Source organism: Falco rusticolus, chromosome 3 (assembly GCF_015220075.1).
Source record: "Falco rusticolus isolate bFalRus1 chromosome 3, bFalRus1.pri, whole genome shotgun sequence".
Classification (NCBI taxonomy): Eukaryota; Metazoa; Chordata; class Aves; order Falconiformes; family Falconidae; genus Falco; species Falco rusticolus.
In genome coordinates this window covers 42,465,400-42,492,237 of record NC_051189.1, presented here as the reverse complement: position 1 = coordinate 42,492,237, position 26,838 = coordinate 42,465,400, and the positions used below count along the sequence as shown (strand labels likewise).

Here is a 26,838-nt window from a genome sequence, read left to right as displayed (position 1 = left end):
GAATCTAAAAGTATGTAGTTATAAAGGACAATGTGCCATGTCTGTTGCAAAGCCCCCTGAATCTCTTCCGTGTTCCCTTTTGCTTTTCTCTCTCCCAGACTTACCTCTGTACAGTACTTTCCTTGTAGTGGACAGAGCAACTGAACAGATTACAGCTAGAATTGAATTAATAAAGGTAAGTGTTTAAGTGTAAAGGCTAACAGGACAGAGGAAAAGAACAAGTAAAGATCATCAGTTCTATGAAAATCAAAGATCTCAGAGGCTGCGTGACTTGGAAAGGACTGACCTCTTATGTAGCTTACGAGCCTGAAAATCCTCTCCTATGTATTTGCAGCATTAATTCCTCTTGTTATCTGAGGTGATCTACTTTAATCAGATTCCTACAAACAAGTCAGGTACTTACAGCAGAAGATGTTTGACACCCCTGCTTGACAGCATCAGTAGAGAGGCCAAAGGCCAAACCAGCAGGGAGACCAGATAACCCGTTTTGTCTCTCCAGGAAACTTTTAAGAATAATTGGTATCAGAGGGAGTCCCCCAGTTTCCCCTTCCAGACTCTTAGCTGTAGGCTCTATGGTCATTTAACATACTTGTTATAAAAAACCTTCCTCAAAAGTCTCACATTTGAAAATGCAGCAATTCTGTATGGGTGCTCCCACTCTGTTTTAAATCCCCCTCTGCTGCAGTGTCATCTGCTGTGCTCTCCTGCTGCTTCACACAGGCACCATAACTTAAATCTGAATCAAAAGGGGACTCACAAATTTGATCCGGCTTCTGTGCCTTTAGTGCAGCTTTGTCTGCTTCCCATTTTCTAAGTTTCTGGTACCGGGGTGTCTGAGTGCTGATAATCATAGAGTCATAGACTCATGTAGGTTGGAAAAGACCTTTAAGATCATCAAGTCCAACCATTAACCCAGCACTGCCAAGTCCACCACTAAACCATGTCCCTAAGTGCCACATCTACACATCTTTTAAATACCTCCAGGGATGGTGACACAACCACTTCCCTGGGCAGCCTGTTCCAGTGATGGTCCTTGTTTTAAATTTAATCTCATTTTCACACAGAACTTAAGCCAGAGGAGGCAATGCCATCTGATACCCTCCAAAGACCTTCATCCTGCACATGTGTTGCACGCGGCAGAAGGAGCTTGATGGCTGTGTGAGGACACACTAGAGACAAGTAAGGTGACAGTTCAGGTTGCCTCATCTTTAGACTTATCCATGGAAGAAATCCTAAGTAGTTGGCGCCTGGTTACCCAAGCAGTGGATTTTCTTCTCTGTGGTGTGAGGCGTAGTATATAGTTGTAGCAAGAGGGCTACCCCTGCACAAATTCAGGAACCACAGGACAAGCTTTAATCAATGTGCTTGTTTGTCCAAAATTTTTTAGGTTCATATCAGGAGCCAATAGTCAAAATAATCTTAAAATGTTTTAAAGAAAGAATTTGGAGTGAAAAAGCCCCATCCAAAAATTATTGTGCTTTATCAGGGGAATAAAGACCTCACTGATCAATTGCTTGAAAAATTAATAAATCAAGGACATGTAATTAAAGTTTGGCATCTTAATAAGCTATTGTCACAGCCCAGTTTGGGCATATTGCTCTTTTGTTGACATTTTTCATGCTTTCTGTGGATTACCAGTACATGACCAGTATACGAAAGCTTGTTAAGCCTCCACGTGCTCAGCCTGGCCCTAGCTTTAATGCTGGCTTAGTGCAATCCCTGCTGCTGGCACAAGGTCTGTGGGACTTGAACCTTGCAGTGCTGGGCATTGTGTTTCTCGCTAATCATTGTATGGAATTACTCAAGTGTGTTTTACAAGCTTAGGGCAAATTTGTAAATGTCCAATTATCTGTATGTAACTTTTTTTAAGAGGAGCCAACCAGGCTTGTTGGGTTTTTTTTCAGGATCCTGCAGTATCTTTCTGTAACTAGTGAGGAGATGCCTTCAGCCTGGCTTCCAGGTCTGGCTGGTATTCTGTGCACTAGCCCTTCCAAACTGCACGACTCTTGCATCCCTCTCTCCAGGTCCCCTATAGTGAATTTGAAGTTCAGAATGGTTTTTAGGTGCCTCAATCTTATTCCCATTTGGGTAAAATCTGTTACAGCAGCTTCCAGCCAGACGCAAATTAAAATGTTACTTTTTAAAATTCTTCAGTTATTCATAGACCTTTCAGCTTGTGCAGTGCTACTTTAATTTTCAACTAGTTTTGCAGACTGCTATAAGTACAAGGCAAATTTGTTGATAGCATATCTGTCTCTCTCTTCATTTCATTTAGAGGCAAATAACAGATTGTGTATAAGAAGCTCACTTTATATTTTGCTTTTTTTTACGTTAATTTTCCCTTTCAGTCATTGGCAGTTGCAATTCTGTGTCCCTAAAATGAAACAAAGCAATTTTTCTTCCACAAAAACATGCTGCTTGCATTGCATCACACAGAAGTATTTTAGAGTAAATGTCTGCAGCATGCATGTGCCGTTTTATCCCATTTTATTTTTAAATGGCTAACTGTGCATGCCTCTGGTTCACAATCCTATTCCAAAAATACCTGGGGTTTATACTTATCATATTGCCCAGCTAACAGTAAGAAATAGGCTCAAGTGGCTCAGTACAGATTAGATTCACCTCTTACGCAACAGGGTACAAGATCCAGGGAGAAGCCAGAGGCCTGCCTTGGGAAGAGCTCTGTCCTCTGCAGGGCAGGGGATCCCTTGGCAATATCTCTGGCATATGCTGAGAGTACCGGGATGTTTCCCACCAACTTCACTGGAAGAACGCTGCACTGGAAAGGCATTCATTTGTTTAAAAAGGCCAGGATAAATAAAGTCTAGAGGTTTCTGATACTTATCTTAAATCACTCGAAGTTTTAACTACAGTTTTGTAACTGTAACTAATTTTTTTATTTGATTCCTTTTAAGTTTACCAGCTCTGACATACTTGGTAAACAGGATAAATGTCTACATTTTTTTCTTCCAAATGTGGCTAAACAGATCTAGCCTGTGGAAAAAGCATCCTTGCCACCTCCCCAGAGAGACATTTTGCCAGTTTATGGGATTTTCTGCCATGTTGACAAGGTTCGCTGAGCCTTCTGCTTTTGTCACCTGTTGTTTTTCCCTCAGCTTCGGCGTACATCTCTTCCCCTTCTCCTCCTTTTCCTCCTTTCCACGCACATTCCCCAAAATTCAAATACTTTCCCTGTCCCAGACATACAGATCGGGATGTTTTGTCAGACACCATATGTCAGTTCTTGTGTCCTGAGTTGTCCTCCTCCTCCTCAGTTGTCCCTGTTCACTTTTGGTTGCCAAGTTCTTGCACCAGCAAACATTTTGATCCTTTACTGACAACACTGGGAGTTCAGGTATTTGGGAAACAGCTATCATAGCCCACAGCAAGGAATTTGGATTCCACCTGTTCAGTTGGGAGTCTTCAGTCAAGGATACACCCTGGTACAAAAAATTTTGGGGGTTTTCTCATGGCTGCAGTGGCACCACATGAATTAAAATAATAGCTTATTAATTGTGTTTAGCACGAGGAAAAAATTGAGCCTAGTTTCTAGATATTTTATGTAATTTTGGGAACAAAAAATGACTTCTAGAAACAATAACTCGTTTCCTGCTCCCACCACCAACTGAACTCTTGCTAGGTCAGTAGTGAGCCAGGAGGAGATACCATGTGAAATGGTTTGATGTGGCTCTGCAAGCAGTTCCTAGGCTGGATGTCGTGGAGAGTATCTTCCTCAAGTTCAAATTTACTGCCTGCCATTCTTCAGCAGGTTGCATACGGGTGAGCTTTGTAGTACATGTATTTGGGAGGTATTATCACTCATATTTTGTAGCTAGGTAAACCAAAACATTAGTCCAAAAGAACTTACAGACAGCCAGAAAAAAAGTAGCCTGATATGTGCAGTCCTTCTCTTGAAGCCACATTAATATTTCCTGCAAACCCCTGGGCATTCATAGCACTCGACTGCCCTGTAAGATCTGGGCAAAATGAAGCAGCAAACTCCCTTTCAGGAACAGGGGAAATTTCATTCCCAGATGAGGCATATTATACTTGCCCTCCTGAGCCCTATTTTTCTGTGTGGAAGTGATGTGAGAGCCTTTTATCACCTCTCTGCACAGAGTGACTCATCCCCAGAGCATCATGTGCCTTGTAAAGATGATGTTCAAAGCCTACCTGCTCAAAACCTAGCCTATAACACAGTGAATGCCCGCCGGTAACCAGCTCTCGAGTCTCACTTCAGTTTCCACATCCTTGACATGATGAAACATCAAATAATTGTTCTAATGTTAAACCCCAGCTATGATTTAGAAGTTTCCTTAGGTCATACCTGTAATTAAGAAATCAGTGACTCAGATCCAAAAGTGCCTCTTCTCACAGGACTTTGAATATCCAAAGGTGAAATAAAGGGTGGGTTAGATTTGTTATAGCTTTTTTTTTTTTGTCAACTATTCAGTGTTGCTCTTCATTATTTTTTTTTTTATCCTTTTGAAAGCTTTAAAGCCTCCCTGCATAACCGCCTCTGCTCCATTCACTGCTGAATGGACGGTGCGCTATCTTTTTCTTGGTGGGTAATGGATTTGGTTTGATTGCTTGACACAGCAACAATAGGGGGATAAACAATTGCATTCGCGCCCGCGCAGCTCCCCATCTGTTGACTGTGTGTGCCTTCAGAGGGAGCCGGGCAGGGACAGATGAACACGCCAGCCGAGCCTGATGTTAATGACATCAGTCATACAAGCAGAACATGTGGCGCAATAAATCAAAAACTAATTGAACTTTTGCTTGATTATATTGCCATCCCACCACCCGTTTCCAACACGACACAGTTTCCTGGGACAATGCACCCAGCCCCGCAATGGCTTTGGTGCCCCTGGACAGCAGGAGGCTGCCCTGGGAGGTGACAAGTGATACCAGCTACTCTTCACTCATTTCTTTCTTGAAACAGTTGACACTTTCTGCTCAACCAAAATGCTTCCAGGCTCAGGTTGTGTATTTAACCAATATTTATTATTTCAAATAAGAAATGTTACATGAATATGAGAGTGGCAGCCTGTGTTTGCTGGCACTTTCCGTCTGGGACGGTTGGTGGCAGACATCTATAGGAGAAGACAGCACTAGTTTTTGTGTCAATGACACACACGTGCTAGTAATGAAGGCTATTCATTACATTGATACAATTTAATATCATTATTCACACTTGAAAGTGTTTCTGCTACATCAGTCGCTGGAGCCTGCAAGCCAAAATTTTGTATCTTAGGTGTCCCTGGCAGTGGTAAGTCACCAGAAGTTGAGGGGGCTGATTTTCATGGATGTGGAAAGGAACAATTTCTGATGGGAGCGTGAAGGAATGACAAGCTTTGGCAAGAAGACCCTTTATTGAAGCGCATAAATACAGAGTTAGGCCCAAGAACCATCGAGTCACATAGGAATCCATCGATGACTGAGCCACCTGCCCTCCCTCTGCAACCACTGAAGGGCAGGGGACATACAGACCAATGTACGTCTGCCTGACGTGCCCTTCTTTAGTCATCTGCATTTGAAATCTCACACTGCAGTGCCCAGGATTCAAATACTAGTTTATGAACTTAAAAGGTAAAGCACCAAATGCTTTTCTTAATACACCTAGAATCAGCTCCTCATTATATGGGAGGAACAAGTTTTTACAATGAACGTGTTAAAGTATACAAAGTATGAAGTCAACTTATTTTAAAAATTCTTGCAGTACTTGTGTAAATGTTTATTTGCCTATACATTGGCTGCACAGAACAGGCTTTAATTATTAGCCATTTATTGCAGAGGATTCTCCAAACTGGGAAAAGGAGATGTAAAATAAAATGCTTCTGAGTTAAATTAAATCTTTGCATTAATACTATTCATAGAAAGGCAGATGGGGGCAGAAAATGTTGCAATGAAGAATATGGAATGAGATGAGATCACAGCATCAGTCTGTCCTTTGTAGATCTGGACAATGATCACAGAGCCAGATTGGATTAGTGAAACCTATTTACCAGAAGTTCAGAGCGGTTGCATGAAGCTGAAAGGCAGTCAGTAGGGAGAGGTGGAAAATGCACCAGATTTACAGCTGCAGCGACGAAAATTTAGAAGTTTTCACCACTGTGATTTCATCCAAATGTGAGTACATAAAACTGTAAAAACTGCTACGGTGTTGTCTTTTAACGGAATGGCGTGTTTAGCGTCAGGGAAATCTTTGAAGAGAGCAGCTCATCTGTTCTGCCGTGTTGTGCAGTGCTCTGCTCGCAGTCCAGTGCTCGCTGCTTGTTTCTGGAGCTAATCCGTGCAGGTGCTTCGACATTGTGGCTGTGTAAAATCTTTGCACTGGCAAAACTGGGAGATCTGGAATCGGTGTTGATATACCTATGAGGTAATTGCTAAAGTGACAGCTTGCAACTGTGTGGCTATTCTGTGTAACAGAAAAGAAAATGAAGTTGTGCAAGCAGTTAGCAGCTCAGATGAAGTGGGTGAACTGCATGAATGTTGAATTTAAGTCTGCTGGCTCAGTAAGTGGAACATTTCCAAAGCCATGCCCTGGAAATGAATGCATGATTAACATTAATTGCTTGTAATGAAGAGTAAGAACCGGACAAAGCCCAGTCTGCATTTGATTGAACAAATTAGTTTAAGCTCAATGGCTGCCTATTTCAGCAACAAGAAAGCAGGTAAAAGCAGGGAAAACAAATTGTGGGGCCAGATCAGATCTTTACTTGCAAGCTGCGAGCATGAGCTCTCAGCTGCTTAATTTCAGAACGTAAGTGGAAATGACAAAGTGAACCATCACTGTAATTGGTTTTGTTGCCCAAAAGCTGGGCTGTACATACAAACATCCTTTCGCAGGCAAATCCAGAAGCATCATCTGCAAGCATTCATTCTTTCATTCCTGCTCCCACTCCCTGCAGAAAATCATGTTTGCAGGAAGAGCCCTGCAGCCCCACTGTTTGCATTGCTGCCATTGTATTCCAGTGCAAGTGGGTCACTTCTGGCTTCCTCCATGATTCACTCTTCTTTCAATGGCTATTCAAGTAATTGCATGTTTGCTGGTGCTGTGACTTTCCTTTCACGCCTTGCCTTTCTTCAGCCCCTGTAAGCCATTTGCCACTTGCTCTGGCAATGAGTTGGACAGTGGATCGTATACACTCTGAAAATATGCAAATGTATTAGTTAGGCACATTTATGTGTTGTTCCTTATGCACCAGCCTGGGTACCAATAAGAGCACAACAGTACTTGCTTCTGGTAGAAATCTGTATAAACTGTGCTCCTCACACTGTCCAGTAAAATACTTAAAATACCATACAGACAAGAAGATAATTCCTTACATCACTAAACTTTTCTGCGCTTGGGTGTTTTGTTTGTGAGCAATTAGTTTAGTCCTCACACAAAGAAACTGCAGAAGAAAAGATGATTGCAGCAACTTCAAAAGCAACTTACAACACATTCCTAGGAAAAAACCCACCTTCATTATGTTTGTCTGGTTTTCATCCCACACTCACTGTGGTTTAAAATATAAAAGATGACCTGCAGGAGAAGGCAGTAGGGATCCCAGAGGATATCACGCCATGCAGAACAGACTGTAATCAAACTGACAGCTTAGCACGCTCTCAAGCTCTATTCAGGCGGATAACTTACTTGTGACGAGTTCAGTGTGGAAGTACCCTGTGCTGCAGCGGGTCGCTGGCAGGGGCCCTGGACAAGACTGGTGACCTCCTGTGTTGCTGTCCTGTTTCACTATGGGCACAGCATAGGCCAAAACTTCCTTTTGGAATTAGTAAGTACTAATGCTCAGGACTTACATCCTCACTGGGGTATCAAGGGGTGCCTTTTAGACAAACACAAGCTGTCTAGGAAGAGTGACTTGGGTCCCACTGCCAGCTCTGCTTGTACCAGAGCCCTGGAAAGCCCAGTCACTCATTATTCCTGCCATCAGAGAAGAGGAGTTTGGCTGCAGTAATGAGCAGCCTTGGATGACCTCCAGCTGTTTCCACAGCTTCAAAACACTTTGCAAACATTCATACATAGCAGCAATAAGCACTGCAACTCCTGGTGTTGAATGTATGCCAGAAATGTAAAGGAAAGCTCACCTGGAGAGTAAAAATCACCCATCATCCCATAACAAACCTTCCTGGCTCTTCAGAACCTTTGGATTATACATGGAGCCTGAATAGGAAACCCCCATTCATGTGCCTTGCCCTCAGGGTCAGCCTTTAGAATTGGAGTTCATTCTCCAAATTTGGCAGGTTTTTGCAGGCCTGTTTCTGTCACTGGCTGCTAAATCCTGTAGCTCTTGTGGCCTGAACACAGAGAAGGGTAATAATTTTAAAGAGCAAGGAGTAAAATATGATGAGAGGGAGGGCTGGGTGTATCAGAGTCTTCCAGGGCACTTTCAAGTCCAACTTAAATGATCTTCACTTTTTCAAAAACAACCCTCACCTAAAAACAATCCTTTCAGTCCAGTGGAAAGCCTGGCTTATGGTCCTGGCATCTTGTGTGACTGGTGATTCTGTTTTGCCTGCGATTTTGGTGTCTTCGTGGGTCTAAGGAACAACTGAGAAATAGGCTTTAAGCAAAATGCCCCAAGTTAAAGAACCAAATGGATCATTTTGAGGATTGAAAAGGAAAGACTAGGTTTAGTACAAATGTTTGGACGTCATGCAGTAAGAGGGAAATGATGCCACAAAGGAGTTTGAATGTATTGAAGAAGTCCCTGCCTAAATAAAATGATAGGCATCTCCAAAGTTAATGTATACACTACTCGTGTTTGAAGGTGACTGGATGGAAAGAGAAGCTCTTTTCCTTCTAAAACACGGGCAGTTGAGAGGTCAGGTCAAAACTAAGGAAGGAGAAGGATGATTCCTCCTGGAAGCCTATGGGAGAGGTGCACAAACTTGGGGACAGCTGTTTCCCTGTGCCCACAGATGTCTGTATTGTATAGCTAGAGCATGGTCTCTGAGATGACATTAAAAAGGACTTCTTTTTCTTTTGGGTTGTTTCAGCTGGAATCCTCCTTAAACCCTTTCTTCTTCCCCATGTCCCCACAGGGCCCCTATGCAATCTCACAGGAATTTTAGAAGCATATGTAACCTCATCTTGTCCATCTCCACTGCACCCTGACCGTGTTCCTGTCCTTCTTTTCACAGCATGTAGTCCAGCCCGAAGACGAGCCAAAAATACGCAGCACATCCTGACAAAGAGTGTAAGAAAAATCTCCCTTTATCTCTCTCTCTTTTTTTTTTTTTTTAATCTAGTTGGCTACACTTATTCTTAAAAATGCTGTGGATAAATGGGAAGCAGAACTTTCAGGGAAAAGAAGCTCATCGGTGTCTGATGCAGGGAGTGGGGCAGGAAACAGAAAGGGGAGTTTCTGTAAAGCTACAGTCTATTTACAGAAGTGCTTTGAAACTTACACAGTCTTGCTGTGCAGAGCCAGTCAAAATGAACATGGGCCATCTGAGGGAATCGCAGACATAATTCTTACCCATCAAGCCTTAATAACAGTGCCAGAGGGACAGGCAGGAATGAAAAGTAAACAAATCATATCAATACCTACATGCATTAATCAAGCAGTCAGTATCCCACTCCCCAGGGGAATTTGGGAGAAGAACACCAAGCAGTGGACTGTAACCTCCACTCAAACAGATGGCTCTGAGAGAGCCACAGGAGGATGCTTGTCCCTCGATCCCAGCAGTACCTGCCTGGCCTCGATTCACCACTGGTGCACTGCACAGAGGGCACACATGGAGCTTTACCCACTCCCTGCAGGTGTGGTACCCCATACACATTCAAATAACTGAAGGATTTTCATGCTCTGAGAAAATGTTTTCCGAGTTCGGACACTTTGACACACAGATGTGAGGCTTCTTGTCTTCACAGCCAGTTTTCCCTCCTTAAATCCACTTGGCCCATTCATATCCCATTCCGTGATCCTTTTATTGCCATTTCGACTTGCAGGAACGATGGCCTCTTTCTCTTGTGCATATCAAAGCACTTCTTACAAGCTTTGAGACTCTCCTGCCAACGTATTTCTTCTCACTACAGACCTGTCTTTTCTCTAGCACCTTGTTGAAATATTTTGCTCCATGGACTTTCCTTTTCCATGCCCTGTCCCACTTCCCAGACCAGTCCTCATTTGTAAATAGCCTCTTCTTTGTATTCCTAATTTCCTGATCTCCCCACAGCACCGCAGGGCCCCTCTGCCTACCGCACTTACCCATGCACTGGAAAAAAACTCACTACTATCACCTCTCTTGGTTATTACAGCAGATCACAGGATCCCAGTACTTCACAGGATGCCTGAAGTGATCCCCCAAGAAGGGTCAATAACACACCTGTCATGTCTGGGTAGAAACTGTGTATATGTGTATTTTCTCAAATTGTGACTATCTTTGTCCTGTAACTCAGGCTGAGGTTTCAAAATGATGCTTCATTCCAAATGAGGCCAGAAGTTAGAGTGCTGGAGTGTTACTCCAAATAAGCTATTTTGAGATACCCCTTTTTTATTTGTTATGCCTTTGGTATATTTTGCTTTACATGTAATATAAAAATAGCCGGAAAGTCCAAACCAAAAGTGAACTATTCTGATTTAATAAAACAGAATGCTTAGATAACTTCTCAAATTTTTTGACAAAATAGATACTTTTCTGACAAAATGCCCAGATTTTTAACCAGAATTTTCTCATCAAACTATGCAGCTGGAAAATTTTCAGCTAGCTTTAATCAAAATCTAGGGCAACAGTATGTCTGTTATCATGTTCCAAATCTCAGCAGATACATAGTTTCTGCTAAATAGAAGCCTCTAATATTTAATTTGGATTGGATCAACTGCTGTAGTAGCACTATGCTCATAAAAATTTAAGAAAATACGATACGAAAATCCCTGTTCTGTTGCTGTATTTTTAGATTATTTTTTTTTCCTATGGGGCTTTCCTGACCCCAGTTAAAGATGTCCTTTGACTGACCCTTAGTCATGGTGCAGGCAGCATCATATGAGCTGTGGGAGCAGCTGAGGAGTGGTCTGCAGCTCCAGCTAAGAAAACAAGCAAGGCTCTCAAACCAAAGCAATTGGCAGTCAACTCTTCTGACTTGTGCATTCCCGTTCTTCAGTATGATGCAGCTTCTTACAGCTCATGTGCAAGCATTCCAATAAATTGCATGTACTGGAACGTATGTGCCTGCGAGGAAGTTGTGATTGCCAATTTCTAGACCCACAGAAAAGTAGCAGAATGATTATTTATTTTTCACTTTTGCCTCTGCACCTGCAGTCAATGCTGTAGAAATGCCTCAGCTAACATGACATCTTCTGCTCTGGTGGTTGCAGTGGATGCACAACTTTAATACTCAGCAAGGGAAAAAATAGCAAGCAACATGGACATCTGCCAGACCTTTTTTTTTTTTTTTTTTTTGTGGCAAAAATACTTAAAGTATTCAAGCTTCAAAGTTTTATCCAAAGCCAGGCGTTTAACTGTTACCGTTCCTGGTTGGCTGTTGGTTTGGTGGTGGGATTTTGGGGTCCAGGAGCAGGGTTGTTAGAACAGCCTCTGTGCTGCTCTGCAACCCTCCTGTGTCCTCTGTGCCCCCTGCTTCACATAGCTAATTCCAGCCATGGGGCTGCCAGACCTCTTCTCTCACGTGCACAGCAAAGTCCACAAAAAAAGAGACTGCTGAGCTCTGAATTCAGTCGGCATCCTGCAAACAGTCTGAGCCGGTCAAGGGACTTAAAAGTTCTTAAAACAGTTTTTTAGAGAGCAGTTTACTAATTCTGCACAGTTTGGCTGACTCTGCCATTCACACACATTTAAATTTCCTGGTATGTCTAGAAAAGAAAAGTGACTTCCAGCTGATCCTTCTGCCTTACCCTAGGTACCCTAGAGAAATGTCAGCTCCAGTTTACATCAAAACTGCACCACAGCAGGTTTAGTTTCCTGACCTAGATAAGTCTTTACATATTACAGTAATGGGTGAGGTAGCCAAAGTCACAGTGAAATCTTGAATTAAGAGATAAGGAACTCCAAAAGTGTGCTACAGCCAAATGTTGCAAACAAAGATGTTCACTGAAGATGTGCTATGAGGACTGTGCTATTGTCTCCAGCTGTAATGGAAAATGGCACTGTAACTTGTTTATACAGATTTTGCTGCTTGCAGGTGTTTTGGCATTACTGATACAACATGTTACAAGGAATCTCAAAAACACAGACAACGTGCCTAAATAATTCCTGCTATTAATGGAGTTAAAAATCCTGCTTCCTTTCCCCAAACTAAATTTCATCCTTTGCCACACGTAGACAGGTTGTTAAGTTTCAAGTCCATGGTGGTTTACACTGATCAAATAAGCCACTTTCAGGATTAGAGACGACTGCAGCCAGCATCTTACTTACCAAAAATGCTCTTTCCATCACCACGCAGAAGAAGTGAACTCAGGTGTCTCCGTAGCTGAGAGCTGACAACATTTTCTGTCACACACCAAAGAAGACTGAGTGTGAGCAAGAGCATTGAGCATATTTCCAGAGCTGGTGGGAAAAGCTGAGCTTTGTGGCATTCCTTGAAAGCTGGAAGAGCTCAGTTCATGCTAGGCAGACTCCAAGGTCTGTCATGAGAGACCTCTGCCAGCCACAGCCTCATTGTGTTTGTAATGAAGACAGGTGTCTCCACCAATGCCACTGCAGTGATGGTGGGTAATGCCTCTGGTAAGCAGCTTGCAAGGTTCGGGTGGTCAGGGCACACGTGGACACAGGAGCCTGCAGCCTGTAAGGATGGTGCAGAGGGATGGGGAGGTCCTGGAACTGGGCCAGGGGCAACCGGGTGAGAGCCAATGCCAACTGCCTAAGCAGCCACAGGAGGCCTCTCACCACCAGCATCACCCTCGTTTCTGAATCACCAGCATGATGCTGAGGCTCAGCTGTCTGGCAGCTCCAGATTCGTGGTCAGTAGAGCCAGGCCCCAGCTGCAGCCTCCTTTAGCACATGCTTGTCTTCAAGGACACAGGTAGTCCCTTTGACTTTAACTTAACACTGGGCACATCCCTAAGTAGCTTACAGAGCAGGGACTGTGTTAGGCTCTGTGCCAAAATCCACAGAACTAAGAGAAAACCCCTCTTAGGTTTTGGATTAGGCTTTGGTTGCCTCACCAGCCCTTTCCAGCAGTATTTTTGCCTGCTGTTGGGCAGTTTGTGCTCCTTGTCCTGCTGGTCAATAGAATCTGGGTCATGTAGCCTTCTCTAGACTCATGAGGGTACATGGAGTCAAAAAAGTAAGAAGTGGTCAGGTCGGGTTTTTTCTTTTTCCCTGTTTTGGAAAACATTGGTTTGCATGTGTTTTTATATCTGTGTAAAAATTCACGTACACAGAATATCGCAGCTTAACGGCAAACTCAATTAAAACTTACTTAAAACAAAATGGACAATCTTGCATGAGGGGACATGCTTGAATGCAGTCTTGTTTTATCTTGAGCATATGTTAGAAAGCAGAGCCATAGATGGAATTAAGGATTTTTCTATGCCAATAGCATGCTGGTCAGTTGTTGGTCTCAGTATTGAGACAAAATAACTGTATTTATACATAAAACATGCAGATGGCAACTATCAGTCATCAGTTAGATGCAAATAACAGCTTTTCTTCTGGTCTTCCAGTATAAGATCAACATAAGTAAGTCTAATAGGAAACAGTCTAAATAGTTGCTACATGTCTTGTTTCCTTGCTGGTTTGGATCTTTGCCCTGTCAAGGAGGTTCTCTGTACGACAGTAGCAAGTCTTCAGGAAAGAATAAAAAACCGAAGAATGAAACACGCTTTCCCTACTGTCAGGACTTTAATCTTCTTGAGAAAACTGTTTCTGGATCATCCTGGATAAGAGTCCTGATGGATCCACCTGCTTGGAACTTATCCCTGTGTTTTTTAAACTCACATTAGCTCTGGCCTCCCCAGCTGCCTGTGGCAGTGCAGTGAGTGCTGTGGCTTAGTCATGATCAATGTAGAAAAGAACTTGGTTTTGTTCACACTCATTTTCAGGGGCTCTGAGATACAGCGGGTCTAATGTTCAAAGATGCAGCTCTCGGTGAGTTTTGGTTGTGCAAGCTAATCTTTGTGAAAACTAATCTCCAGGAGCACAATTATTCACCACTCTGTATCCTCTGTAGTCATTTACCAGGTATAAAATGTAATTAAGTCCAAAAGACAGGTGAAGCCATGAAGAAATAACATTTGTAATTCACATTGTGTAAATTTAACTGATTGCCCGAGATACGACACAATAAGAAATCAAATTTGAGGTGTCTCAAAGGCATAGCCTATTCAGTAGATCCTGAAAAGCACCACATTTCAGTCTCCCAAGGAGAATACAGAAAGGTGCTGGAGGGACGCCACATTATTTTTCCATACTTTTATACATCTCATGCATGGAGGCAGGAGCCAAATAAAGCAAACCCCACAAATCCCACAATCCCCACCCAACAAAATCCCCTTTGGATTTTGTAAAGTAAAGCAGTGGGAAGCCCAAGTACCATGCTGCTCCCCCGTGACCTTGACAGACCACCCAATCTCCAAGGCTGGGTGTAACAGGATGGATTTGCCTCTTCCCTGTAGGTGGTAGCCGTAGCTGATCATCGGCCCCACCGGACAGAGAAGCTGCAGCCCCACCAGGATGACCTACTCCAGGTGCTGTACAGGGAAGACGAGGTGCAGGGCTTGGGCTGCCTGCAGAGCCAGCAGCGGGGACCCTGCCCTGCCAAGGGTGCTGCCCAGCACGGTAAGTCCACAGCAGCAGCTTTATTCCTTTGTGGCTTCAGAGCATTTTTAGATATTGCAGTCTTCCTGTTTGCACTTTGTTATGTTCCTGAAGGATACTTCCATGCTTAAAATGTCTGGTGGAATTAATGAGATAATTACCACAGCATTGCAGAGCTCTCGCTTTATTCACAGTCATAAACTCGTTTTATTCAGTCGTAAACGCTCCCCTTCTGAAGGCTGACAATATTTTAAAGATGATAGATTGCAAATGACTGAGTTTGCCTGAGTCATCTTATTATATAAGATCCCTGTTCAGTTGCTTAGAACTTACCAGAACATAATTATTTGGGATGAAATTTTAGATTCTGGATGTCAGCCACAGACCTGATTTTGTTTTTTCAACCAAAAATTGTTCAGCATATTTGTGAGAGCCCGTGAAGGAAAAACAGAGTTTGCCAATGCAAAACCAAGGAAATGAGTAAACATAAATAGACTGGTCATTCAGCTCCTTCAGCACTGGTGTGTTATGTTTGGAAGGTCGAAGCTGGAGCTGGGCCATGCAGTTTGGCAAGGGGTGGCCTTTTAATCAGAAATGCATCTTTTGCTTTCCCTTGAAAGCCACCCAGATGCAGTCAACGTCATAAGCCTTTGAAAAAATCCCATGTGGCACGTGATTTGTAGAGACATGAACAACTAACTGTTAAAAGGTGCTAAATCTGTAAAGCAGACACTACCATGCAGGTGCGTGTTCTTCACACCACCAGTCTGCAGCCACACTGCACATCAGCCATCCCATTAGGAGCACGGACCAGGCAAGAGCAGGACCTGGGAAACTGGGAAGGAAGAAACTCAGCTTGGGACTGTATGGAAAGATCTCAAACCAGGACGAGAGTCAAGGTGTGGCTGAACAAAGAACTGGGGCTACAGGGCTGGAGTGGTGAGAGGAGGAGGAATGGCTGGGACCGGCTGTGGGGTGAAGAGTGGCAGAGAGCCAGCAGGGCAGAAAGGAGGGACTGCTGGTCTCTGCTGTTAGGGGAAGCAAGAGGTGAAGGATGACAGGTGCAAACAGGAGAAAAGGTATAGGAACCCCAAAAGAAGAGCAGAAAAGAGGGAAACAATTCTTGTGGTAGGAGAAAGGGAAGCAAGTGGGCAAAGAAACTGGGATGCTGAATGGGAAAGATGGAGGAACTCAGTTTGAATTAGAACAAAAGAGAGATGAAAAGGACTGACTGAGGAGTGGAAGGAGGGGTCGAGGAGAGCAGGACAAGACAAACTCACCGGGAGCATCTGGACAAGACAAGAGAGCTACTGCAGGGCTGCCCAAGCTTGTGCAGCATGGTGAGGCTGTTTGTCAGATCCCTGTTCCCCCCAGCACAGAAGCTGCTCAGAGATTGCAGCAGGGCATCTCCTGCAATAGGTCCCTCGCATCTGTCCATCACTGCCACCAGACTGCTCAGTGATGCTCGGCACCTCACACGGCCAATGTATCCCCCTTTTCTGGGTGCCTGCTTCACACCTCTGACTGTGACACCCGGGAGCACTCCGTTGCTGCTGCACTAAAAACTGTGTTTTGACTATAAACAGTGCTGTGTCCTGCTCAAGCCTCCAGAAAACCCAGGAACTTTTAGTCTCAGTACCTACCTCTGTTTTCCTGGCGTAACTCCTTGTCCTCTAGAAGGTGATGCAGCTGTTTTTGTAAAAATTTGTGCAGATGATGACTACAGTGATCAGCAACACACAAAAAACCATGAAAATATTAATAGTTCTGTCCTCAGAGGATTCACTGGTGGGGAAAGTAAGTGTAGGACTGTGCACTGAGAAATAAAAGCCAAGGATGAACTACTGCTTTCTGAGTCAACACTGTCTGTATGGGTGAAGCAGAAAGTCTGGAAAAATGGCTTCTGGTCTCAAATTAGAGACTGAATCTCAGTGTCTAGATCCTTGGAGGGGATGAGATAACTTTGATCCAATTCTGGCGTTTCATAATTTTTGAGTGTCTGACTTTACAGATTTAGCATTTTAAGGGGAAGAAAATAGAAGTGCTTGCAAATATCTTTATGAAAAGAAAAATAGCTTTTTCTTATGATGTGCTGTGGTACCCGGTTTCACTGTACTAATACCTACACAGAGAACAGGGTGCCATGAGAGAGTCCAGAAAGGTTTCTTACAGCTGTTTCTCAACAGCTGGAGAGCCAGCACAATGTAATGTGAAGTGAGCTATATATATGTATATATATTTTCATTATATATGATATATATATATATATATGGATATGGATCCATCTATTTTCGTTAATCTCTGTACAAATGTGGCCTCCACATAAATTTAACCCTTAAAAACATCCTTCAACTTTCTTACTGGTAAATAGTCTGTGGAGTTTTCCACGCTTGCTCCACAGATAAGTACTGTTGAATATTAAAGAGACTTCAGATCTGGTAAAGCACAACTTGGAAAATGGGTGATAGAGTGAACAGTTCAATTTCCAGAGTAGGTGAAAAATGTGTAAACAAGGGCACAGATGAAACCATCAGCACATTTATTGCTGTATCAGAGCATAAAGACAGCCCATTCCACATGTGGGAAGGCAATTAAGTGTAGAGGGAGGCCACAACCAGCAACTCCTGAGTGCACTCAGAGCTGTACTTTGCTTCACAGGATGGATAGATTAAGAAACAGTTGGACTTATTCTCCCAGAAGGAAGTACTCAGTTTTGTACCAAGTTTTCGTACAAGCACTCATCTTGGAAACATAGGGCAAGTCAGAATAACAGGCGTGGAGCAACCTTTATCCCAGGCTTGGGCATCCATAGCACCTTCTGGAAGTGGAATTCACACTGTACCCACTCACAACTGTCCTGAGGAGCACTTATGAACCTGAAGCCATGAGGACTTACTTTTGCTTAGATAATTTGCTAAAAGTTTGTCAGAAAGAATATTTTCTGTATCTAATAAGAAGAGAGACAGGGCGAAAGGGAGAGTCAGACAGTATAAGAGCAAACAAAACAAACAAACAAAAAAATATGGACATTAGCTGAAGCACTGCTGCCTGGAGCCACTTGCTGAATACTGTTAGTACCTAATAAGCAAGATGAGAAGAGGTAATTGAATTAAACTTTCACATGAGTGATACAGTTACATACCTAATGGAATTACTGGCGGGGGGGCAGGGAGCAGGAAGAGAGAGGCTGGTTAAGGCATTTATCATGGTCAGATATTGCCCCCAGAAGGAGAAGACAGTTCTGATTGCTAACTCATGCTGGAGACAGCACTATAAGCAGCACCTTGGCTATTTCTGATGTTTGCTTCATTATTTAAATTGCATTGGTCACAGCAGTTGTGAATCATATTCTATCCTCTGTCTTGGTGAATCTTGGTGTTTCTGTAGATCCTTGCTCTTCACTTACCTGAATATCCTTTTTAAAAACAGCAAACAATTGAAAACAGCCAGAAACAGAAAGATTTTTTGTTAAAAAAAGAGAGATTTCCACATTCCCAAGCCAAATGAGAGGATTTGGCTCCATGAAAAAAATCTGGCATCCCTCAATCATTTATTTCCTCAGCACCACTGGCAGAATGTCAGTGAGCATTTATCTATGGATAAGTTATTGGCTGAGCGCTCACTTGGAGCTAAAATGTAATCTTCAGATTTGAGGACAGCAGAGAGAGGTACCACTCAGCCATAAGCAGTCAGAAAGGTTGAAATCCATTCCTGTGACGGCATGGATGTAGCACACATCTCTGCCCAGGCAAGAATAACTCCTGAGGGCAATCCAGAAAGGAGAATGATCTCCTAGGCAGGAGAAACCTGGCAGTGGGGACTCCAAGATGCACAAAACCTGCATTACCCAACCTCTGCTGAGAAGCAGCAGATGGGACCATTCTTTGTATATACATACACATGAGTGTTCACAGAGGGGGAAGGAGCCTTAGCTTGGCCTGCTGAGGACAGTTCATCATCTCATTTGAAAAGTCTAGGAGCTAGCAGCTGGGTGACTTTCCAGAATGACTTAAGTAATTCCAAAATCACTTATTTTGACATCACAGTAGATGATCAATAAAGAAACTTCTGCACTTTTGGCTATAATCAAATCTAGTGGGACTATCACCTGAATCTGGGTTCTGTTCATATCTGGGTTTAACTGCATGAAAGGAGGCTTTTAATACAAGCTGTGCCAATGGGATGATTACCAATAATGCCATGTTTCTTATGCTTTGCAGTGGGAATTACTGAACAAGAGTCATCCAAGTCCTGTAATCACCTGTTGGATGGAAAATCTTTGGTAAGTAAATACAGCAAGACCAGCAACTACTGTCTGATGCATCCTAAAACCCAGTACCTGTCAGCGTGTCCCACATTAACAGCATGTCAGTCCGTTGCGGTACGTGCAGACTTAACAGCCTTTGTTAAGGCTTTGAGACATGATTTACACCAGAGAATCCCCAGCTAAGAGCAGAGACTGGCATGGGACAGCTGCCCCTCAGGGAACCAGGAATGGTTGTGGGATGGAAACAGGCAGGCTCCCATTCTGGATGCTCAGCCATCTGCAAGAACTGGGAGAAATTAGCCTCTTGTTTCTCAGGGAATTTCACAAACTGGGAAAAAAATATTTTCCAAAGTGAACAAGCATGAAATAATTCATATTCTCCAGAATGCCAACCTGACATAATAATCAGATCAAAAATGTCAATCAAGACTTGATGGGAAAATCATCATATGGATCCCAAAAATTTATTCTATAATGGACAGACAAATTTTTTTTGGTTAAAAATGACTCAGCTTTACTAAAATGTTTTCCCTCTCGTCTTTTTCTTACAAAAAAACCCCGATTTTCAGTCTCTACATTTTATGAAAACCAGACTTTTAAAACAAAATAGTCCTTTGAAAAGTTTCTGACCAACATCAGACCATGCTATAGAAACTTTATGGCTTCAGATGCTCTTTTGAATGGCTGCAATGTACTTGCTGGCTGGTAGCTGGGCTACACTTGAGAAAAATGACTGTACAATATTGAAGGGTGGTAAAAATTAATGGTATTCAGCACAATTAAACTAATTGCACCTACCAATAATTAACCCAGTTAAATTTCAAAGAATGCTTGCAAAAGTAATTTCAAACATCTTTAAGTCTTGGGATACTGGCAGAACACACTTAAATGTACCCAGTCTCAGATTAATCCCACAGGAAATAGCCCTAGACAGATTAAGACCAGTTATAGTAGTGACAATAATATGAAGAAATTTTTCAGTACTGCCAGTTAAATCAATAAGTGTGTTTGTTGCCTGAAATGACAAAAGCACATCACAATTTTTGACGTTTTTTCTATTTCTGGGCAACCCACACTTCAGCTTACCATCTTGGAGGATATGCCAGTCTCAGTGGCCTGTTTATGGGAAAAAGTGTCTCAGTTCTGGTGGGCAATTTACAATCAAATAAAGCCAGGAGGAAGTCAATGGTTAGGCAGTTGTGGGTCCAGGGCAGAACTGGAGCATGAGCCAGCCCCCCCTCACTGCAGAGCAGCACCCAGCAGAACAGGGAAATATTTCTGAGCATGTCAATGGCTGGGACGGTTGCTTGCCAGCCAGCTGCAGAGGTGGCCTGTGAAGAGCTGCGAGAGGCAGGCTGCTCGGTCAGCACTGTGCCTCACCTCCTAGGTGAGCTAGGCATAAACACTGGGGAATAAAAAGTTCTGCAAGCCTCCCTCCTTTGACGGGAGGTGTAATTCTTGCTCATACAAGCCCTGTGCTGAGCTCAGGAGACTGTTCATGTGAGCAATCAGCATTTGTGTGGGTAAGAGTCGGGCAGTCAAATCCTTAACCCGCTTTCTCTTGTTAAGAGATTTACAGTATTTATCGATTTTCCTAAACTGGCCTCTTTCCTCAGATGAACCTGTGGTCCCTACTCATCAGTAGCATTTTCTAATGACACGCTTTTTGCTCCCACAGGTTCCACCATCACCAGTTGCCCATATCACGGTGAAAGCGGTGACTGTCACAGACTCGCTGACAAGTGACAGCACTTCTACGGAAAAGTAAGTCCCTTCCCACCCCCCCAGCCAAGCCTGGGGGGCTGCATGGGGTGCTGCTGAGCAGGGAAGGGGACAGGGCACATCCGCCACAGGTCACACTCTCACCAGAAACACAAAGAAGCATTCAGCCGCAGATCTCCTCTGAATCGGAGCTGTAAAACCTCAGTGATTTACAGTAAAGCCATGCAACTTGCTTCCCAAAGGCAAGGAGAGATTATCTAAAGGACTTGCTGATTATATTTTCAGCCATGGCCATTTATATGGCTGCCCTGGTGCCAGTTACCACTCTGCTTTATCACTAGGGAAAAAAGCATCTAAAATCAAAATTTAAATCATTTCCCCCTAAGTCTATAATATTTGCCCTAGGACAGCTTAGAAAATGTAATATTTTTTTTGTTCTAAAAAATGCTTTATTGTCTTTAAGTGTAATTAAGGAACAGCTTGACCATAGTACAAGTGCACTCATCAGTAGGCAGTTCCCAGACACGAATCTGGGTGATATTTGAGATGTCACCATTGCCAACTGAGGGACAGCAACAAATTCATCATCACAGTGTCCTCACACTCCATGCACAGAGACAAAAATCCCCCTCATCCAGAATAAGCCAGCTCAGCCCCCTTGGCCAGGCGGAGCTCACCCTGCCTGGGCACTGCTGTGTGGTCCCCAGGGCTTTGGTGGAAGGGCCCAGCTTTGTCCCTGGGCCACCTGCCAGCTTCTTTGTCTGGTAGCAAACACTGCATTTAGGATGCAGCGATGCATTTAATAGTGGTCCCGCTTGTATATAGCCCATCCCCTTGTGTGAGTGTTCCCTCTGATAATGAGGGAATAAGGGGCACTGAGCGGAGCCGGGGCAGCCACATATCCAAGCCCACTGCCCTGCACAGCCCCTGCTCATCCCAGACTTGCCAGTCCCAGGGTTGGGATGGGCGCAGACATACCTTTACAACCAGGCACCCCTTGGTATTCAGTGGCTGTGGGGCTGAATGCTTTGTGCATCTGTGCTCTATTTGCTAGCCACAGGCAGCACTGGAGAAAGACAGCAGAGTATGACCTGAACCTGCCACTGGGAGCAGAAGCTTCCCTACCGCTGACAGGAGGCAACCTGTGTGGGACGCCCAGCCTCCTGAGGAAGATGTGGATGAAGCACAAGAAGAAGTCAGAGTACCTGGGGGCGACAAACAGTGCCTTTGAAGCAGACTGATAAGGCTCAGCAGCACTTGGAAAGACAGAAGGTCCTTTAGCCAAGACAAGGTGCTCTAGGATCGATGAGGGAACAAACACGGCACAGCTCATTCAAGAATACGATAACCTTTTTATTACTTGATGCCATTGCCTCAGAGCAGCAGGAGAAAGGCTAAGGTAAAAATGGTGAACATGATGCAACTCACTGGCTTCTCTTTGTTGCAATATACTAAAATCCCAAGTATCCCACTAGATTTACATCTCGACTCAATGATGCTGAAACTACTGCTGGCCCATTCACCATTTCACACATCCTGTCTGAATCAGCTCAGACTTGCAACAAGAAAAGCCTGCCAGGAGGTTTGTGTATTCCTGCAAGGCAACAGATCGATTACAGAGTGCCATTAAATCCCAGGGGTCTGCTCATTGTCTGCCACTGCTTGTCCTCTTCCCCCTTTCATATCATGAGATAAAAGCCGCATCTTATGATATGCTTGGTGGAATGACATAAGCTAAACATCTTTTTTCTTCAGTTTTGATGTTCTAGGACAGGAGTAAAAGATGCAAAAAATTTAAAAGAATGGCTAAGTTTGCCAACACACATTTACCAAACTTTGCTACGTGACAAGTTGGTGTTTCACAGCGTCCCGCCGGATGAGCAATTGGATAACCTCAAGAGATACTTTTTTCCATAGAAAGAGTTTGTACGTTAAGTGGTAGTCAGCAACTTACTCCCTACCCATGTGGTACAGGATATTTCACTAACTACACAAAGTACTAGCAGGAAAGAAAATACGTAGATGGTGCAACTAGGTAACTAATAAGGTATTTGCATATAGAATTATGAATAGATGGATTTAATGGAATTTGCTCAAAAAAATTTCTCAAGATTTTTTTTTTCAATTTACAAATTGCTGGTCATGGCCCCTTGGGTTTTCCTTTCAAAAAAAAAGTTTTACAAAAAAGATTTCACCAGCATTACAGACAACATTATACTAGCCATGAACAGTACTTGCCTCATATGAGTGCTCCCCTGGTTATCATAAAAGACTTTGGTTTTCCTAAATACAGAACTTTATAAAATTGGAGGAAGCATATCTCCTGTTGCTCATAGTAACGAGGATTTTCTCTAATCTAACTGCCAGTGCTCCAAAGCATAAATGAAAAATAAAATCTTACTCTATGACAGAGGCAGAGGAAAGAAGCACCCACCTGAAACCTTCTTGCCTGCAGCCAGTGTAGTAACATGCACTGAGATGCCATCATACACAGTGCCACAGCACCAAGGCGGGGAGGCTCCAGAGCCGTGAATCCACCAAAAGCCTGAATGGTGCATCCACAGCATAATGGCAGTTACAGCTCCTTCCCCTTCTATTACAACCACCTGGGCAACTTCTGCACTTGGGGCAGCTGCTGACTTCATCCACTGCTTGTGTTAAGATCATTTTCAACCCGGACTTAGAAAAAAGCATATTCTGAATTTGTCATACAGTGCAGGGCTGCGGGAGCCTTGGATTACAGCCTGCAGAGCTGTGGGCTCAGGCAGTTATCCCCAGTCAGGGATCCCCAGCTCAGAAATACCGGGGTACCAGCTGGTCGGGAGGGAGAGGCTGCTGAAGCAGCCAGGTCCTCTGGCTTTGGGGCAAGCAGGTAAGAGCAGCACAGAGCAAAGCTTCGCAGCTTGACAACACGAGCAACTGAAGTCCATGGGATGGGAAAATATCTGCAGCAGCCCGGTAGCTTTACAGAGCAAATGTCCCCCAGTGGCTCCAAGGAGGGCAGCAGGGGACACCTGTGTGGCTGGATGTGCTGGAGAATGCAGTAGGATGGAAGTTCTCATTTTTAAAGGTACTGTGGCTTTTCTACTACAGCCGGAGTCTGCCAAGAAGGAGAGAGGCAGTAGACCTTCATAAGATACTTCTGTCAGCCCTCACACTCAGCTGCCTGTCACTGCTTCAGTCACAGGCTTCTCCTTCAGAGGTGCTCAACAACTCACAGAGGACAGCCTCGCAGAAAGAAATCACACAGACTCTCCCTCTTCCTTACCAAAGGCAAAAGTCCTTCTCTGGCCCAGCAGCCTGACAGGGGGATGATTTGCTTTCCTGCTTTTCTTTCTTCCTCCTGGGAAAGAAGGAGAACACAGCTCCTTGTTAACCACATGCTGAACGGCCCCAGCTACTGGCAAGGCCAGGAGAAGCGGCGATGGTGGCCCGGCATTGACTATGTGTCGCCAGCCACAGCACGCAAGAGCAATGCCAGTGCCCGCAGAAGGCTCCACACCTGAACAGCCCAGAGCAGTTTTCTCACAGCGGCCACCTCACCTTTCAATTAGAGCCCGACACGTTGGCCCTGTGTAATAGTCTGGACACTGTGACCCTGCCAGCATCAGGTCCTCCATGATTGAACCAAGCTGGAGACATGGCCAAGACTTCCCTGAAACATCTTTTACAAGTATCACCAACCACACTACACCCCCTCGCCCAGCCCATAGAAACCCTGCCAGAACCCTCAGCCTTGTAGGCACATGCTATTATTATGCATATAGGTAAATCTAACAAACTCAGTGGGACTGCTCTCTTGCACAGCAATGCGTACACTCAAGGAGTAGGGAGAATAGTAATTACCAGTTCCCTTTTTTGGTCTTATTCCCTAAATAAAGGAAAAATAAAGAAAATGAACAGACACCGGGAAAAGTCCATTTGCTGAATTTGGGGTAGTTAAGACCGTGAGCATTTGTGGTACCTGCCCTTGTAGCTAACATGACCCATAGAGCACCCAACACAACAGTCCAGGGCAGCAAGTTTTGTCTGTTGAGAAAGCTGTATCGTAGTATTTGTTAATTAATAGCTTTAAGCAGTATGAAGATGGAGGTGAAGAGGAGATGATTAATGTTTCTACCCAATAACTACTGTATCTTTAAATGTGTATCTATGGTTTTCTTATTTATTTAATTTAAAATTTGGATCTACAAAAGGAAGAGAGATTTATAAGAAGCGTATTTAATTTCTCTATTCCAGGAACTGCTGTGGAGATTTCTAGTATTGTAGTAGATACTTATTTTACTGATTCAAATAAAATATGTCCTATTCATAAAAAAAAAATAATAAAAGAAACAAGTAGCATGCGGTAACATATGTGTCTCAGTGACTTAAAAGCTTTTGGGAAGCATTCAGTGGCAAGTAAAGGCAAGTTTTATGGTACTGAAGAATATGAACACCTGACAGCAAAGAACTCAAATTTTTCTTCCCACAGGGAGAGCCTGGAAGTGTATGCTTGCGAGTGGCTCCAATATTTTATGGGTGTTAGAATCATTGTCTGTTACCAGATACTCAGAGAAAAGCCTTGGCCCTGCCAGCAGTTAGACATTAGACAACACATTGCACACCTGACCTCAAGCGCGTTGCGCGTTATGGATATGACATTTAGTCTGACTGCAGCCCTGGGAGGTAAGCAGGTTGCCTCCCATCAAGCAAGAGCACCAAGACAAAGACTTCTCAAGGGTGGTTAAGGCTCTGGTAGAGAATAAAGCCAAGTGCTCCCCCATCATCTGTCCTACCAGTTGACAACAGTCACTTAACCTACCTCAAACACAACACCGTCCTTGGAGACCCTATGTTAAACCATGGCCCAACCCAAGGTGGGTCGCACAGGGGTGCAGGAGCCCAAGCTAGGGGAGCTGACTCAGGACTGCAAGGGGAAAGACCTTAAGACACAAGGAAAGAGAACATATGGTGTTGGCATCCTTCACCAACCCAGACTTCGGCAAGCCCATCTGTTACAGGATGACTTGTCCCCCTGCCTACAGCACTGCCCATACCCCACGCAGCTCTGGTGAAAAGGTGCCACATTTCTGGTCCTTCCATTACAGACAGCGTCTGCATTTAAAATGAGCGTGTATCCTCACGGGGAGTGTCATCTTGGTGAGTGCCCACACCGCAGGATTTGGCACAGATTTTTTCCAGGACGTGGGGTAACAACCTGGCTTCTGCTAGGAACTCATCTGCAAATACCCGACCTTTAGTCATACGTTAAAAATATCAGCATGAGTATGGAAGAGGATGTGGATATGCAATACATTTTCCAGATGAAACCGTACAGAAAGCAATGTTGGGCTGACTCCAGCGCACTGCCAGAAAAATGTGAACTAGTGTTTAAAAAAAAAATAACTGTACCATTTTTCCATCAAAGACAGAGAAGTTGTTAACTGTGCAGCTGAAAGTATTGCCTCTGGCACTGCCTGACACATGCATGTTGTCATACTTTATAGCATCTGTGAGGAGATGCTTTTTTCACAATGTTTCATGTCATTTTATTATTTTGGGTTCCCTGGAACTAGAAACTAACTGGGGTAACCGACCTGACTGAAATAGACTGCATGGTGACTATCCTTCACACCTACAGTAATTTATATTTCATTTCCAAAAAAAGGTTTCTAATTTCTTCTCACCATTTCAAAAACAACTTTGTGATAGAGCTACTCACTAAAATATCCATCATTACTTTACATACCACTTTATTTAAATAAACTGTAGTAAATTTAAAGCTAGGCTACTATATAAAGTAATTCCTACCGATGCATGAAAAAAAATAATCTCAGAAAGGCTTTGCCCGCCTTTCTTCCCCTTTTGCACTCACTTCACAGATCCTGTAGCAAACAGGTTTGCCAGAAGAGTTGATCACAGACACATCACCGTTTGGGGGAATACCACACACTTTCTACAGAAAATATTTTCAACTCAAACATTGGCATCTACAGAATAATTTCACATTTGAGAGTTACCCAGCCAGAAAAGTTGCAACATCAGACTTGTGCACACGAACAAAACTGAAACAAGTCAGATTTCTCAGATGAAATCCCTGCCCAGAAAGGAGTTACGTGGAGTCTGCAAACGATATAGAT

General features: G+C 43.7%; 1 protein-coding gene across 2 annotated transcripts; it reads left to right on the top strand.

Annotated features, from left to right (window-relative positions):
• Positions 1–5,721: 5,721 nt before the first annotated feature.
• On the top strand, positions 5,722–25,060 carry VXN (vexin). Of its 2 annotated transcripts, none has more exons than XM_037382102.1 (6): positions 5,722–6,132; positions 9,151–9,206; positions 14,586–14,748; positions 18,948–19,009; positions 20,673–20,758; positions 21,771–25,060. In XM_037382102.1, exons 1-6 carry the CDS (start codon positions 6,066–6,068, stop codon positions 21,955–21,957), a joined length of 621 nt encoding a protein of 206 aa, XP_037237999.1. In that variant the 5' UTR covers positions 5,722–6,065; the 3' UTR covers positions 21,958–25,060. The 2 variants fall into 2 exon arrangements, with proteins under 2 accessions (XP_037237999.1, XP_037237998.1); XM_037382101.1 differs by having other exon boundaries at positions 9,052–9,206.
• The last annotated feature ends 1,778 nt before the right edge of the window (positions 25,061–26,838 follow it).